The sequence below is a fragment of the Tetrahymena thermophila genome (assembly GCF_000189635.1).
Source record: "Tetrahymena thermophila SB210 genomic scaffold scf_8254719, whole genome shotgun sequence".
In the NCBI taxonomy this organism is placed as follows: domain Eukaryota; phylum Ciliophora; class Oligohymenophorea; order Hymenostomatida; family Tetrahymenidae; genus Tetrahymena; species Tetrahymena thermophila.
Window position 1 is genome coordinate 816,844 of NW_002476484.1, and position 16,693 is coordinate 833,536.

The window sequence follows — 16,693 nt, forward strand, 5'->3', positions numbered from 1 at the left end:
GATTAAAAAAGATATTGAATATTATTTTTGAGCACTTTTTATACTATATATTTATATATTAAATACAATTTATGAATTTTATTGAATCTTGCCTTTACATACTTTTTCATAAATACTTTAATTTATTTTTTTTATTTTAAATTAAGCATAATCCAGGTATTAAAATATAATGCTATCCAGCCAGTTCATCATATTTTAATACCTGGATTAGCAATATAAAGAGTGTTTTAGTAAATAACCTATTTCATATTTGTTAATTTAGCTTTAAAATATAGGATTTATTTTGCTTTATTTTTCTAAATTGTCTACGTATTTAAGTTTGATTATTAGATTAAGTTATATAGTTCATATAGACTTAAAAGAATAAACAGCTCTTACCAACTTCATTATTCAAAAATACTAAAATAAAATAAAAAAGGATTTGCTTAAATATTGAAATCCTAAAAATTAAGAGCTAATTGTCCTTATGGATTGAGCAAAATGAGTTATTTTATATTTATTTATTTAGCTTTCCAATTTAACACTATTTAAAAAATTACCAACACATTAAAATTTGAATATTAGATTAAATTAAATGAGTAGCTCATTTAGATTAAAAAAAAAAACAGATATTACCAATTTCATTTAAAAAAAAAACAAAAGTAAAATAGAAAAGGAATAATTTATTTATTGAGATGGTTTAAAATATTCATTAGTATTCCAAATTTAAGTGGGCAATATAATGAATAACCAAAATAGAAATCTATTATTATAAGTTAAAAATTGTATTTAATACAGACAAATACAAATTTTAATGTCAAAATTTATTGTTCAGGTATGATATAATAACAAAATTTAATAATCTGGGCAAAATTAATCAGAAGATGACATAGTGAAATCATAAGAAACACAACGTCAGCATCTTAATTCAATTTAAAGTACTCATATACTAGACAGTATATCAATTAATGATTCATTATCATACACTAACGAAGCAATCAATTATTTCTTTTAATGTTAAATATCTTATTTACAGATCTCTCTTTAGGATTTTAGTATTCAAAGGTATGATATTTATCTACATTTCTGTTTGGTTAAAATAAAAATTTCCAATATACTAAAATAACCAACAATAAATAGTACCATCTAAAACAACCAAAAAAGTATAATATAATAATAAATAACTAAAAAAAAAAGAAAAAAAAAATGATAAGTTTTCTTCTCTAAACATTAACAGAAGACTAAAATTATTTTTCAGATTTGAAAATTTATGAAAAATTCCCTTATTTAAAAGAAGAAAAATCAATATTTAATGAATAAGTTTAACAGCTTTGTTATTAATATTCTGATAAAATATATGAAGAGGAGCAAGTTTAACTTTAGACTTGTAATTTTAACTTAGACTGCCTAGGAAGTCATTTAACTTAATCAATTAATTCAACTGATTAAACTAGATTGTAATAATAATATCTTGGATTTCCTAGATTTAAGTAAATAGAATAAAAAACTGACTCTACTAATGCAGATAATACATTTGAAAACTAATAAGAAAAAGCCTTAATCTTAACTCATAAGAGCTGATTGATTCACCAAATAAATATAAGTGGTGGAATCTATGAAGGTGAAGATGCTTATCATTCTTTAAATAACTCTTAAGAGTAAAACTATTTAGATTAACTAATAGAAAAAGTAACGCTCAATATTATATACCTTAAATCATTCTTTATTTTTTCTTTTATTCCTTTAAAATTGATTTAGAAAAATTTTAATTAATTTAAATCTTTTAGTATTATTTATGCTTTTTCATCTACAATAAAAACAGGAAATGCCATATTTATATAAAATATCAAACTTTATATATTGATTTATTTATTTATCTTGTAATATAAATTTTAGTTAATTAATTTGCTTTACTTTTTTAAATTATTGATGAGCGTTATTGTGGTTATTAGGTTTATATATTTAAAAGTTTTGATTTATATAATAAACTTATTTTTTTAAAATTGCATAGTAAAATAAAAATAGAATAATATAAATATAAAAATATTAAAAAATAGACTATTTTAATCCATATTATTATAGGTAATAAAATGGTGTATAGAAACTTTTATTTATAAATAAAGTAAGGATTGGTTAGAGGTAAGCGTAAATATTAGCTAATCACAATTCAAAATTGAAATAAAATCAATTACTGATAAATTATTTTCAAAAATAAAAAAGATAATCATCCAAATAAATTTAATCAGAATTTAAGATAGGAAGTCAAATAGAAAGAAACGCAAATTAAATATCTGACTATAAATCAAAGTTTTTTTATATATTTTGATTATCAATCTATGATTATTAAAATATGAACAAAACTAATATTTGTTTAACAACTGAACAATTCATATCTTAGTTAGTAATTCTTACTCAGTTTTTTGAGTATTAAAAAAGAGTTTCTCTTTTTGTTTAGATAAATATAATTCTAAGTATTAAAAACTTAACATTAAATGCATCTTTCAATTTCAATTATTTTATTATAATCATTTACTAATTATTGATTGATTATTAAGACTCTTACGTAATAAAAATAATTTAAAGTTGAATAAATAAACAAACACCTTTTCTAGTAATATCATTATTTATGATTTGAAATTAAAATACGATGAATATCTAACAAATTTCAGAATAGAAAAACAAATTTTATATTCAATCAAACAAAGATATTTAAAAATTTAATATAAATATATATCAAAATCATAAAATAAATATAATTTGATAAATAATTAAATAAGAATAATTACAAAAAAAAAAAGAAAATGAAAAATAATTCTGTCATCAAAATAAAAAAAATAATAACAGAAGAAGAAAAAGATCTTTTAGATTTATATGAAAATTTTCCTTTTTTAGAAGAAGAAAAATAATACTTTAACTACTATGCTCAATAATTCTGTGATGAATATACTGATAGTACAAACGAAGATGAGGTAACTGAATATCCAAGCCTAGAAAGTTAATCATATCTGTCTAATAATTAATCTTATAGTTAGAATGAAATTGAATACACTAAAAGCTCTAAATCTAAAGAATAATCCAGAATGTTGACTTCATTAAATATTAATTTTGATAGTATATTTGATTCTCAAATTCCTAATCTTTAATCATTACAATTTGAAAATTTACCATATAAATATGCAGATGTTTTCCCTGAAGATGATGACGATGTGAAAGTTAGACGTGCAAAAAGTAATAAAATAGAAATCCCTTAAGATTCACCAGAATATGAAACAGTAATTTTTTTATGTTTTATACTTTAATTAATTCTTTAACATTTCGTTTATTCATCAAGACCTAAGTATAAAATTTTTTATTGAAAGCAAATTATTTTTGAAATTAATATAAATCTTTAATATATAAATTTATGTACTAATTAATCCATAAACTCTACTTAGATTTTCAAGTAAAGCTGTAGAAGATTTATAAATATTGCAGTCTTGATATTAAATTTCATCAATCAACTTGATAAGAAATTTAGAATAAAAGCTTTTTAATTATTATTTTTGAAAACTATGGTTTATGATTTTGAATGAAATCTTTGAAGATTGAAATTGTTATATTTTCAAGATAACTCAAATAAATACTCATTTTTTATTGTATTAATAAGAGAACCACATATCTTTTTTATACTGAATCTAATTATTTATTTATTTAGCTAACAATTATTAAGTTTAATATTAGATCAATTTTTATTTATTTACGAATGAAGCAAAAATTAGTAAAAAAAAAACCATTTCTTATATTATGGTGACTGTTAAGTTAGAACATAAAAAATAAATGAAATATTTTGAAAATAAATGATTGCCTTCTTTTATATGAAATTTTTATATTTTAAATTTAAAAAATTTTATTCATATTATTTTAAAATTATTTCTTAAATTCTCTAGTTAACTTTGTTAATAAATTAATTATTTTTTAAGATTAAAAAGGCATCAAAAATGAGTACAGATTCATAAGCATCTCAAGATAAAAAATTAGAATAATGGCTAATTAGTAGATTAGTAGTCATGTTATTAAATAAAATAAAATATTTTATATTCTAAAAGTACGATTCTGAGTTTTTTGGATTGGATAATAATATAATTAATTTAAATGAGATAAAATAAAAAGACGATGGTAGAATTACTTATAAAAATAAATATGATTTGAGAACAGTAACTTTTTTAACATCTGGATATTTAACTTAGGACATCAATGCCTCATTAAATTTTTTTGATTTAGCAAATACTAAGAACAAAGAATGTTAAGACAATTTGTTTATTTTTTTCAAATGGTCTAATAGCAGTTTTAAATAAATTGTAGATAAATTTTTATAAAATTGCGAACAGGGATATGAACCTTCAATTTATCAACGTTATTTAAATGAATTGTTAGATAATTGCAAAAAGGAATTTTTTAATCAAATGATAATGAAAAGTATTTTTTGGTTAATATAATTAATTGACAAATACTTGAAGTTTTTTGGAACTTCTTTATTTTCAAATTTTATTTCAAAGCTTAAAACAGGACTTGATACAATGATTAAAGACTTTTAAGATACTCACCAAGACGCTAAAAAGGGTGGTGAGGTTTTAGCTGAAAGGATAAAAAATTAATATTTAATGGGAAGTTTAAATATAGATTTTATGGGCCACAGTTTAGGAACTGTAGTAGTTGCCTATGCGTTGAAGAATTTATCAATTCCTGCCAGACATTTAATGCTTTTTGGAGGAGCTGCAACAATCACAGAGATTGAAGACTCTTAGGAAAAGTTTTAAAAGTGTTATAATTTCTATTCTGATAATGACGAAGTGGTTAAAAAATTTCTAACTCAGGCAAAACTTATTGGCAATTAAGATTTTATAGGAGCAAAATCATTTGGTTAAAGAAAAGATAAATTTTTCAATTTAAATACATAAATAGGTCATGTAACTTATATATTAAAATTTTAAAAGTATTATGATCATGCAATGGTTGAATTTAAGCCTTCTAACAGTATAGATCTAATTGAGAACCAAGTATGATGAACATGTGATTTGGAGGATTATTACTTTATTTATTATAAAAAAATTCTTAAAGTAATTAAGTATCTGTAATTTATCTGTTTATTCTCTATATATACTATTTTTTTTAATGATAATTTAGAATCGAATAGCGTATTCGTAATTAAATGAATTTAAATTTTAAGCAATTTTTTTAAAAAATCTTTATTAATTTATCATACATTCTAAATTTAATGAAAGTCATTTCAAGTTTAAAAAAATTATTTAGATTTTAAGTTGAAGTATAGTAATCAGTAAAAAATAGTAAAATAGTATATATAATATAGTATATAAGAATAGTAACAAATTAACTATATTTTAAATTTATTTAAATTATTTGAAAAAATAAAGAAATCTAAATTTTTAATCAAATATTTTATTTTTAGAGTTAAGCATTTTTATCATTCATTTTATAAGTAAAAAAAATTAATTCAATATTAAATGTTTGATTAAACATTTTTTTATTTTTCTTCTATCAGGTTTGAAACCTGCTTCAAAACCTTTTTTTTATTTCTTTTAATTTTTTTTTTTAATTAAATATAATTTATTACATTACTCAACTAAATATCTATTTCCTACTATAAAAATTATTATCTGAGAGTAGCTATATTATAAAAAGAGTAATAATGGCTAAAATCAAGCAAAAATTTAAATGAAAATGATATTTAATTATTAGATAATCCAATTTTATGGTGGAAAAGTAATAAAATATTTTCTACAAACTTATAATTTAGCAATTAAATAATTGGCAATAACTGTGTCTGAATCACTTCTTTCAAAATCAGGAAATCTTATCAGTTAAAAAAGAAATAGACTGTAATTAAAAACAATCAATTAATTATTGTTTTTATATTAAATAAGGATTAATTTAAGTGATTTTATATATAAATATTGATTTAAAGACAAAATTAAAATATTTTAAATTTTATTTTCTTTATCATCATGGATGCAAAAAAAATTATAATAATTCAATCCATACCTATTTAAATATTTTTGACATTATCTAGACAATAACTTTATTTATCTTTAATTTAAATCTTCTAATATCATTTATGCTTATTCATCTACAGCAAAAATAGAAAATGTCGTATTTATATCAAATATCAAGCTTTATATTTTGATTTATTATATTTGTAATACAAATTTTATTTTACATAATTAATTTGCTTTACTTTTGTAAATTACGGATGGATGAAGTTATTGTGGTTAGTAGGTTAGGTTTATTTATTTAGAAGTTTTGTCTTATAACTTATTTTTAAAAAATTCCATAGTAAAATATAAATAGAATAATATAAATATAAAAATATTGAAAAATAGACTATTTTAATCCATATTATTATAGGTAATATAATGGCGTATAGAGACTTGTATTTATAAATAAAGTCAGAATTGTTTAGAACTAAGCGTAAATATTAGCTAATCACAATTCAAAACTGAAATAAAATTTATTGCTGTTAACTTACTTTCAAAAATAAAAAGATAATCATCCAAATAAATTTAATCAGAATTTAAGATAGGAAGTCAAATAGAAAGAAACACAAATTAAATATCTGTTTATAAATCAAAGTTTTTTTATATATTTACTATCAATCTATGATTATTAAAATACGAACCAAACTAATATTTGTTTTTTTACTGAACAATTCATATCTTAGTTAGTAATTCTTACTAAGTTTTGAGTATTAATAAATAGGTTATCCATCAGTTTAGATAAATATAATTCTAAGTATAAAAACTTAGCATTAAATACATCTTTCAAATTCAATTATTTTATTATAATCATTTACTAATTACTGATTGATTATTAAGACTCTTACCTTACAAAAATAATTTAAAGTTGAATAAATAAACACCTTATCTATTAATATCATTATTTATTATTTGATAATTAAAATACGATTAATAACTATCAAAATTTCAGAATAGAAAAAAAAACTTACTTAATTATTCAATCAATCAAACAAACATATTTTAAAAATTAAATACAAATATCAAACTCATAAAATAAATATAATTTGATAAATAATCAAATAAGAATAATTACAACAACAAAAAAAGAAAATGAAAAAAACTCTCATCTAAATAATAACAGAAGAAGAAAAAGATCTTTTAGATTTAGAAATATATGAAAAATTTCCTTTTTTAAAAGAAGAAAAATAAAATTTTAACAAATTTGCTCAATAATTCTGTGATTAATTTACTGATAGTACAAACGAAGAAGAGTAAACTGAATATTCAAGTCTAGGAAGTTAATCAGATCTGTCAAATAATTAATCTTATAGTTCGAATGAAATTGAATATACTAAAAGCCCTAGATCTAAAGCATAATCCAGAATGTTGACTTCATCAAATATAAATTTTGATACTACATTTGATGATAAAAGTCCTAATGTTTAATCATAACAATTTGAAGATTCACTAAATAAATATGCAGTTTAATTCACTGAAGAAGATTTTGCTAGACTTTCTAAAAAAAGTTATCAAACAAATATCTCTTAAGATTCACCAAAAATTGAAAAAGTAATTTTTTATATTATATACTTTAAATTATTCATTGTCATTTCGTTTATCCTTCAAACCTAAGTATAAAATTTTTAATTGAAAGCAAATTATTTTTTATTTAATCTTTAATATATAAATTTATGTTCTAATTAATCCATCAACTCTTCTTAGATTTTCAAGTAAAGCTGTAGAAGAAGAAATTTGGAATAAAAGCTTTTTAATTATTTTTTTTGAAAAATATGGTTGATTTGAATGAAATTTTTGAAGATTGGAACTGTTATATTTTCAAGATAACTCAAATAAATTACTCACTTTTTATTTTATTAATAAGAGAACGACTAATATTTTTTATATTGAATCTAATTATTTATTTATTTAGCGAATAATTATTAAGTTTGGTATTAAATAAATTTTTTAGTTTATTATTTTACATGAAGCAAAAATTAGTAAAAAAATCCATTTCTGATATTTTGGTTACTGTTTACCTATTATTCCAGAATTGAAAAATTTTTTTTTCCTAAATTTTTTGCCTAATTACAGTTTTTAATTCAGAATTTTAAATATGAGATAATTGATTAGAATTATTGGGGGGAATTCCTAATAAAATTTTGATCATTCCCTAAAAATATTAGGTACTTAATTAGAACAAAAAAAATAAATGAAATATTTTAAAAATAAATAATTGCCTTCTTTTATTTGAAATTTAAATACTTTTATTGATAATATATTAAAATTATATCTTAAATTCTCTAATTAAATTTGTTAATAAATTAATTATTTTTTAAGATTAAAAAGGCAAAAAGAACGAGAACAGATTCATAAACCTATGATGATAAAATAGAAAAAGGGTTAATTAGTTCTATAGTAGACGCTTTATTTAATAAAATCTAAGATTTTATAATCTAAAAGTAGGATTCTCAGTTTTATGGATTGGATAATAATATAATTGATTTAAATGAGATAAAATTAAAAGGTGATGGCAGAATTAATTATTAAAATAAATTTGATTTGAAAACAGTAACTTTTTTAATATCTGGATATTTAACTTAGGATATCAAAACCTCATTAAATTTTAAAGATTTAGCAAATACTAAGAACAAAGAATGTTAAGACAATTTGTTTGTTTTTTTCAAATGGTCTAATAGCAGTTTTAAATAAATTATAAATAAATTTTTAGAAAGTTGTTAATAAGGATACAAACCTTCAATTTATCAAAGTTATTTAAATGAATTATTAGATAGTTGTTTATAGGAACATTTTAACTAAAATATAATTATTATTATTTATTGGTTAATAGAATTACTTGGCAAATACTTGAAGTTTTTTGGACCTTCCTTATTTTCAAATTTTATTTCAAAACTTAAAATAGGATTTGATGTAATGATTAAAAACTTTTAAGAAACTTACGAAGATGCTATAAAGGGTGGTGAAGTTTTAGCTGAAAGAATAAACAATTAAAATTTAATGGGAAGTTTAAATCTAGATTTTATGGGCCACAGTTTAGGAACTGTAGTAGTTGCCTATGCGTTGGAGAAATTATTTACTCCTGCTAGATATATAATGCTTTTTGGAGGAGCTGCAACAATAACAGAAATTGAAGAATCTTAGGGAAAGTTTTAAAAGTGTTATAATTTCTATTCCGATCATGACAAAGTGGTTAAAATATTTCTAGAATATGCAAAGCTTATTGGCAAAAAAGATTTTATAGGAACAAAATCATTTGGTTAAAGAAAAGATAAATTTTTCAATTTTAATACAAAAATTGGTCACGTAAATTATATATTTAAATTTTAAAAGTTTTATGATCTTGCAATGACAGAATTTAATAAGCCTTCTAATAGTATAGATCTAATTGAGAAACCAAATATGATGAAAATAGGATTTGGAGGATTATTACTTTATTTAATTTAAAAAAATTCTTAAAGTAATTAAGTATCTGTAATTTATCTGTTTATTCTCTACATATACTATTTGTTTTAATGATAATTTAGAATCGAATAGTGAGTGAGTGTATTCTAAATTAAATGAATTTAAATCTTTATTAATTTATCATACATTCTAAATTTAATGAAAGTTATTTCAAGTTTAAAAAAAATTATTTATATTTTAGGTTGAAACATAGTTATGAGTACAAAATAGTATATATTGTAAGTTCTCATTAATTCACCCCAAATTATATTAACCTCCAAAATAAAAATAAAATTTTTAAGCTATACCTATGTTTGTTTAATTTACGTGTATTAATTATAAGAGGCGTAAGATACACAGTTTATAAAAAAATGATTTGACTGGCAGTTTAGTTATCTTTAATTTAAATCTGTTATTATCCTTGATGCTTTCTAATCCATATTAAAAAGAGAAATTAGCTAATTTGACTTAAATATTTTAAGGCATCCTAGCTAAATATTCATTCAAGCTTAATATAACGTATATTATATTTGTAATATATCTTTCTTTTATAAGATTAATATGCTTTACTTTTATATATTACGGATGAATATTGACGTGGCTATTACGTTTAGGTATAGAAGTTGTATTTATATATATTACGAATGAATGTTGACGTGGCTATTACGTTTAGATATAGAAGTTGTATTTATACAAAAATTTACTACTTGTAATAAATAACTTTAGTTTTTAAAAATTCCATAGTAAAATAGAAATATAATAATATAATTATAAAAATATTGAAAAGCATACTATTATAATCCAAACTATTAAGGGTAATAAAACAGTTTATAGAAACTTTAATCTAGTAGATAAAGTAAAAATAGGTTTAAAGCACATACATAAATATCCACTAATGACAAATCAAAATTGAAATAAAATTAATTGTTGTTAATTTATTCTCAAAATAAAAAAGATAATCATCCTAGTAAATGTAATCAAAATTTAAAATTTTCAAATAGAAAGAAACGCAAATTAAGAATCTGACTATAATTCAAAGTTTTTATTTTTTCTATATATATATATATATATATTGTAACAATCAATTAATCATTATTAAAATATGAACTAAGCTAATATTTTTTTTATAACTGAACAACTAATATCTTAATGAATAATTCTTATTAAGCTTTGAATATTAAAAAATGGGTTCTCCATTAGTTTAGATAAATATAATTCTTTATATAGAAAACCTAGCATTAAATACTTTTTTCAAATTCATTTATTTGTTAATAGAAATAACATTAAAGTGAAAATAATTAAAGAAAAAGAAAATGATAGATTCTCTTATCAAGTTAATAGAAGAAGAAGATTTTAAAATTAATACATTTACAAATGATTTCATTTTTTAGAAGAGGGATAAAAAAACATTTATTTCATAGGCAAAATAATTTGGCTTAAATTAAGCTGAAAATAAATTATTTTAAAATTGGTTAAGTCTTAGTATATTTTATTTGCTTTCACAATAAAATAGAAAAACATGATTTTATTTAGGATAAAACTCCTTTATTATTTATAAAATTAATAAACTTTTTTATTTAAAATTCTTTGACATACGTTATTACAATTAATTGATGATGGATTATTGCGACACCTAACAGACAAAAAGTAATTTAAAATTGAATAAATTAACACCTCATCTGGTAATATCTCTATTTATTATTTGAGAATTCAAAATAGGATGAATATCTATCTTAATTTCAGTATAGAAGAACTTTCTACAATTGATCATATTTTAAAAATCAATTATAAATAAGTCTATAAAAATCATTAAAATAAATATAATTTGATAACTAGTTAAATAAGAGTAATTACAACAACAAAAAAAGAAAATGTAAAATTCTCTCCTCTAAATAATAACAGAAGAAGAAACAGATCTTTTAGATTTAGAGATATATGAAAAATTTCCTTATTTAAGAGAAGAAAAATAAAAATTTAACGAATAAGCTCAAAATATCTGTAATTTATATGCTATTAATAGTATAATTGAAGATGAAGAAACTTAATATTCAATTGATTATTGTTACTTATTAAGTCCAGTAAAAACTTATGAAGATCAATATTCTTAATATTCTAAAAAGAATCCATAAATAAAAAAATTTTAAGATTCACCAAAAAATGAACTTGTAATTTTTAATATACTTTAAATCATTCTTTATTATTTCTTTTATTCCTCAAAATGCAATATTAAAATTTTTTATGGTTATTTAAAAATTTTTTGTGATAAGTTAGAACATAAAAAATGAAATATTTTGATAATAATTGGTATATAATATTTTCAATTTTTATTTATCAAAAGTAAATACTATATATAATTTATATATTTAAAAAAATTATTTCTTAAATTATGTTTTTAATTATGTTAATATTTCAATCTTTTTTTAAGATTAAAAAGTCACAAAGATTTCCAAAAACCTCTTTAAACAAAATAGAACAAGGATTTTTTAGTTCATTATAAGAAATTGTCTTTTATAAATTCAAAGATTTGTTAATTTCTAACTAGAATTCTCAGTTTTATGGATTGGATGATAGTATAATTGAATTAAATGAGATAAAATTAGATGGTGATGGTAGAATTACTTATAAAAATAAATAGGATTTGAAAGCAGTTACTTTTTTAATATCTGGATATTTAACTTAGGATTTCTCAGCCTCAGAAAATTTTTAAGTATTAGCAAATACTAAGAACAAAGAATGCTAAGACAATTTGTTTATTTTTTTCAAATGGTCTGATAGCAGACTTTACAAAATTTTAGACAAATTTTTAAATAATTGTATCAACAATTATGAACCTAAAATTTATCAAGATTATTTAAAAGAATTGTTAGATAGCTGTTTATAAGAACATTTTAATTAAATTGTAATAACAAGTATTTATTGGTTGATATAATTACTTGGAAAATGCGTGAAGTTAGCTGGACCTTCCTTTTTTTAAAATTAAATTAAATAATTTAAAACAGCACTTGATTCAATAATTGAAGACTTTTAAGCAACTTATGAGCAGGCCAAAATCGGTGGAGCGATTTTAGCTGAAAGTATAAACAATCAAAATTTGATGGGAAGTTTAAATATAGATTTTATGGGCCATAGCTTAGGAACTGTAGTCACTGCTTATGCGTTGAAGAATTTATCTATTCCAGCTAGATATTTGATGCTTTTTGGAGGAGCTGCAACAATAGAAGAAATTGAAGACTACTAGCAAAAATTTTAAAAGTGTTATAATTTCTATTCTGATAATGATTCTGTGATTAAAACATTTCTAATAAAGGTAAAGCTTATTGGTGATTAAGCATTTATAGGTACAAAAGCATTTGGTTAAATAAACTAAAAATATTTTAATTTCAATACAAAAATTGATCACATAGATTATATGAATAAATATTAAGAGTTTTATGATCTTGCAATGACATAATTTAATTCACATTCTAATAGTATAGATCTATTCGAGAAACCAAATATAATGAAAATAGGATTTGGAGGATTATTACTTTATTTATTATAAAAAAATTCTAAAAATAGTTAAGTATCTGTAATTTATCTGTTTATCCTCTACATATACTATTTGTTTTAATGATAACTTAGAATGAGTGTTTTCTAAATTAAATGATTCAAAGTCTTAAAAAAGTTTTTTTATATCTTTATTAATTTATCATAAATTCTTAATACAATCAATATCATTTCAAGTTAAAAAAAAATTTAGATTTTCTAATGAATGAAAACAATTAAAATCTGAATAAAATATAAGCAATTGTTATTGTGATCTTTATATACAGTATATTGTAAAAATTAATTAAATCAATATTTTTTAAAGATTACTGTCTAATATAAATCTTTTTAATTTATTATTTATTTTCAATTATAAATTTATTGACATAAAACATGGTATTGAAATATCTGACAATCCAGTTCATGATATTTAAATACTAGGAACAGCTATATTTGATTATATAGTTTCTTTTCTAAGAAAATTTGATTTTATTTACTAATATAAATTAAAGTAATCAATGTACTTGTGGCTATTTGATTTATGTATGCCAAAATTTATTTAGATTAAATACTCAACAGCTCTTAATAAATTTGTTTTTTAAAAATTCCATAATAAAATGGAAAAAGAATAGTATAAATATTAATAATATTGAAAAACAAACTATTATAATTCTAATTCTAATGGGTAATAAAACAGTTTATAGAAGCTTTAATCTGATTTTAAAGGTAGAATTGGAAAGAAATAAAATTAAATACTAATTTTTGATAACCGTAATTCAAAATTGAAATAAAATTTATTGCTATTAACTTATTAATAAAAATAAAAAACAAAAAAATTAATCACCCTAATAAAATTAACCAGAATTAAAAAAAGTTAAGTAAAAAAATATCTTATTAAGAATCAGGTTATAAATTATAATTGTTATTTTTGAATACGTTTTCGCAATCAATCAGCTCTTCATTATTAAATACTAACAAAGCTAAGAATTATTTAATATAGGAACAAATAAATATCTAAGTTAGTAATACTTATCTATTTTTTGATTATTGATAAATAGGTTCTCCATCAAAATTTCAGTTTAGATAAACATAATTCAAGATATAAAAAAACTAACTTTAAATATTTGAATTAAAATAAATTAAATAAATATATATCATTTATTCAAAAAAACTAAACTAAACTAAAAATAGAAAAGAAAATGGTTGATTCTCTGATTAAATTACTAGAAGAAGAAGAAGAAGACTTTCTAAGTTAAGAAATTTATGAATAATTTCCTTTTTTAAAGGAGGAAAAAGAAGCATTTAATACATAGGCTAAATCTTTTTGCTTAAAGTAAGCTGAAAATAAATTAGAAAATGAATAAGATAATCCTAACCTTAAAAGTATTTCAGCTTTACAAATAAATTAAGCAGATACTGTAATTATTTATTTTAAATTATTTTTATATTTTTTCTTCCCTTAAGTATCTGTTTTAAAATATTTTTGAAATTCAAAATTTTTAGATGCTAAATTAAAGTAATGATATATTTTAATAAAATGAGGTGAATGTAGTGAGTAAAATTTCCAAAAAAATCAAAATAAATCTAGATTTAAAACAAATTTTAACTTTATTTATTAAATAAATAAGACATCAGCTATGCTTGGTGGCAATTACCAACAATCAATAGACTCAAAAGAAGAAAAAGTTGTTGGAGATATGACAAATGTAATCTTGTAAAAATTCGAAGAATTGAAAAAGGAAAAAATAAACTTAAAAGAAAGTTATCATTTTAATGGATTGGATAATAATACAATTGAATGGGGTTAAATAAAAAAGGATAAAGATGGTAGAATCAAATATAAGAATAAATAGGATTTAAAAATAATAACTTTTTTAATATCTGGTTATACAACTTAGGAATCTGAACCTTCATATAATTTTGAAAAATTAGCAAATTCTAATAACATAGAATCTTAAACAAACTTATTTGTTATTTTCAAATGGTCAGATAGCAGCATTTTAAGAATCATAAAAACTTTTTTTAAAAATTTTATGGATGATTACTAAGATGACAGTTATTAAAAATATTTAAAAGATATGATTAATAAATGGATTGAAAAGTGGAAATGTAGTGACATAATTAAGAAGATCGCTTACTGGGTGATAAAACTATTAGTACTATGCATAAAATTAGCAAAATTTACTAGTTATTTTCTTAGAAAAATAATTAACTTACTTGAAACAGCACTAGATTCAATAATTGAAGATTTTTAAGCCGCTTACTAGTAATCTAAAAATGGTGGTGCTGCATTAGCTGAATATGTAAATAGCTTGGAGTTAATGGGGCATTTAAAAATAGATTTTATGGGACATAGCTTAGGTACTGTAGTTACTGCTTATGCATTGAAAAAATTGGCAAAACCAGCTAGATATATAATACTAATGGGAGGAGCTGCAACAATTACTGAAATTGAAGAATCCTACTAACGTTTTTAAATGTGTTATAACTTCTATTCTACTCATGATAATGTAATTAAAATATTCCTTGAATACGCATAACTTATAGGAGATTAAGATTTTATAGGAACAAAGTCTTTTGGCTTAAACGAAAACTTTTTTAATTAAAATACAGAAATTGATCATTTAGATTATAGCAATAAATATTAAGAATTTTATGATACTTCAATGAAATCATTTGAAGATCTCACTTACAAAAATAGAATACAAGTAGAAGAAAAAGTAAAGAAGTCAATTAGCACCCCCGAGAAACCAAATTATATGAAAATAGGAGGAGCTATACTAGGTATTGCAGGAGGATCCTTATTATTATATCTATTTATCAAACACTCCAAAAGAGTTTATAACTGAGTTTTTATGCATTAAATGTATTTAATAAATTTATTATTTGTTTTATGATACTTAGAATTTATTTTTCATGCTTTAATGAATATTTTATTAACAATAAAAATAATTCATAATTGATTTAGAATACATCATAATGTTTATTTTCATTTTAATTATTCATCATAATTTGTTAAAAATCTGTAAATTTTGCTTTTTTTATAATTCTTGAAGTGAAAATTTCAAAGTAATACAACAAATTATCAGCAAAAACTCTATTAGCTACCATAGTAATTACTATAAATGAGAAAACAATAAGTAAAATTCAGAAAAATAATTTATTATTATTAAATAAAATGATACTAATATTCAAAAAAAATAATTGTTAAATGTAAATATCAAATATTTAACTTTTTTTTCTCTAAATTCATAATATTTTTTGAATTAATTTATTCCTTTAATAATCATAATATATTAATATTTTGATTAAAGCTCAAAAACAATTATATCTATTTATCAAGTATATAATCATCATATGGATTTTATGAGTCTGACATATAATTAATGAATGAGAACTATTAATAATTTAAAATACATCATCATCTTATTCAATATTATAATTTTAATATAATTTTTTTTCACTTTTTTCAGCTTATATTTAATTGATCTTGTTTGTTTACAAATAAATTAATTAATTTTTTTATTAACAAAAAAGTTTTTTTAATGATTAATCTCTTCAAATTAATTTTTTATAATATTCATAAACGATAATAGATTAAAGAATGTATAAACAATACATGTTTCAAAAATTTAAAAAGCTTTATTATATTATGTTAACATTGAAATTTTGTTAAGGTCTTCATTTTATTTTTTATTTAAAAATTTTTTGAGATAAGT

The 16,693-nt window shown here is 20.2% G+C and overlaps 4 protein-coding genes across 4 annotated transcripts; all 4 read left to right on the plus strand. All coding sequences in view use genetic code 6, as the record gives it.

Moving 5' to 3' along the window:
• Window positions 1-480: 480 nt before the first annotated feature.
• TTHERM_000782168 (hypothetical protein) lies at window positions 481-867 on the plus strand (the record flags this gene model as incomplete). Its single annotated transcript, XM_012796541.1, has 1 exon — window positions 481-867. The coding sequence occupies one exon, from the start codon at window positions 481-483 to the stop codon at window positions 865-867; it is 387 nt and encodes a 128-aa protein (XP_012651995.1).
• Window positions 868-2,780: 1,913 nt separating this feature from the next.
• TTHERM_000782169 (hypothetical protein) lies at window positions 2,781-5,021 on the plus strand (the record flags this gene model as incomplete). The annotated part of the gene is made up of 3 exons (XM_012796542.1): window positions 2,781-3,090; window positions 3,160-3,251; window positions 3,939-5,021. The coding sequence occupies 3 exons, from the start codon at window positions 2,781-2,783 to the stop codon at window positions 5,019-5,021; spliced, it is 1,485 nt and encodes a 494-aa protein (XP_012651996.1).
• Window positions 5,022-7,100: 2,079 nt separating this feature from the next.
• TTHERM_00782170 (hypothetical protein) lies at window positions 7,101-9,524 on the plus strand (the record flags this gene model as incomplete). Its single annotated transcript, XM_001011473.2, has 2 exons — window positions 7,101-7,559; window positions 8,328-9,524. The coding sequence occupies 2 exons, from the start codon at window positions 7,101-7,103 to the stop codon at window positions 9,522-9,524; spliced, it is 1,656 nt and encodes a 551-aa protein (XP_001011473.2).
• A 1,796-nt stretch (window positions 9,525-11,320) lies between these two features.
• Window positions 11,321-15,823, plus strand: TTHERM_00782150 (transmembrane protein, putative; the record flags this gene model as incomplete). The annotated part of the gene is made up of 4 exons (XM_001011471.3): window positions 11,321-11,614; window positions 11,875-12,787; window positions 14,166-14,392; window positions 14,603-15,823. 4 exons carry the CDS (start codon window positions 11,321-11,323, stop codon window positions 15,821-15,823), a joined length of 2,655 nt encoding a protein of 884 aa, XP_001011471.2.
• Window positions 15,824-16,693: the final 870 nt, after the last annotated feature.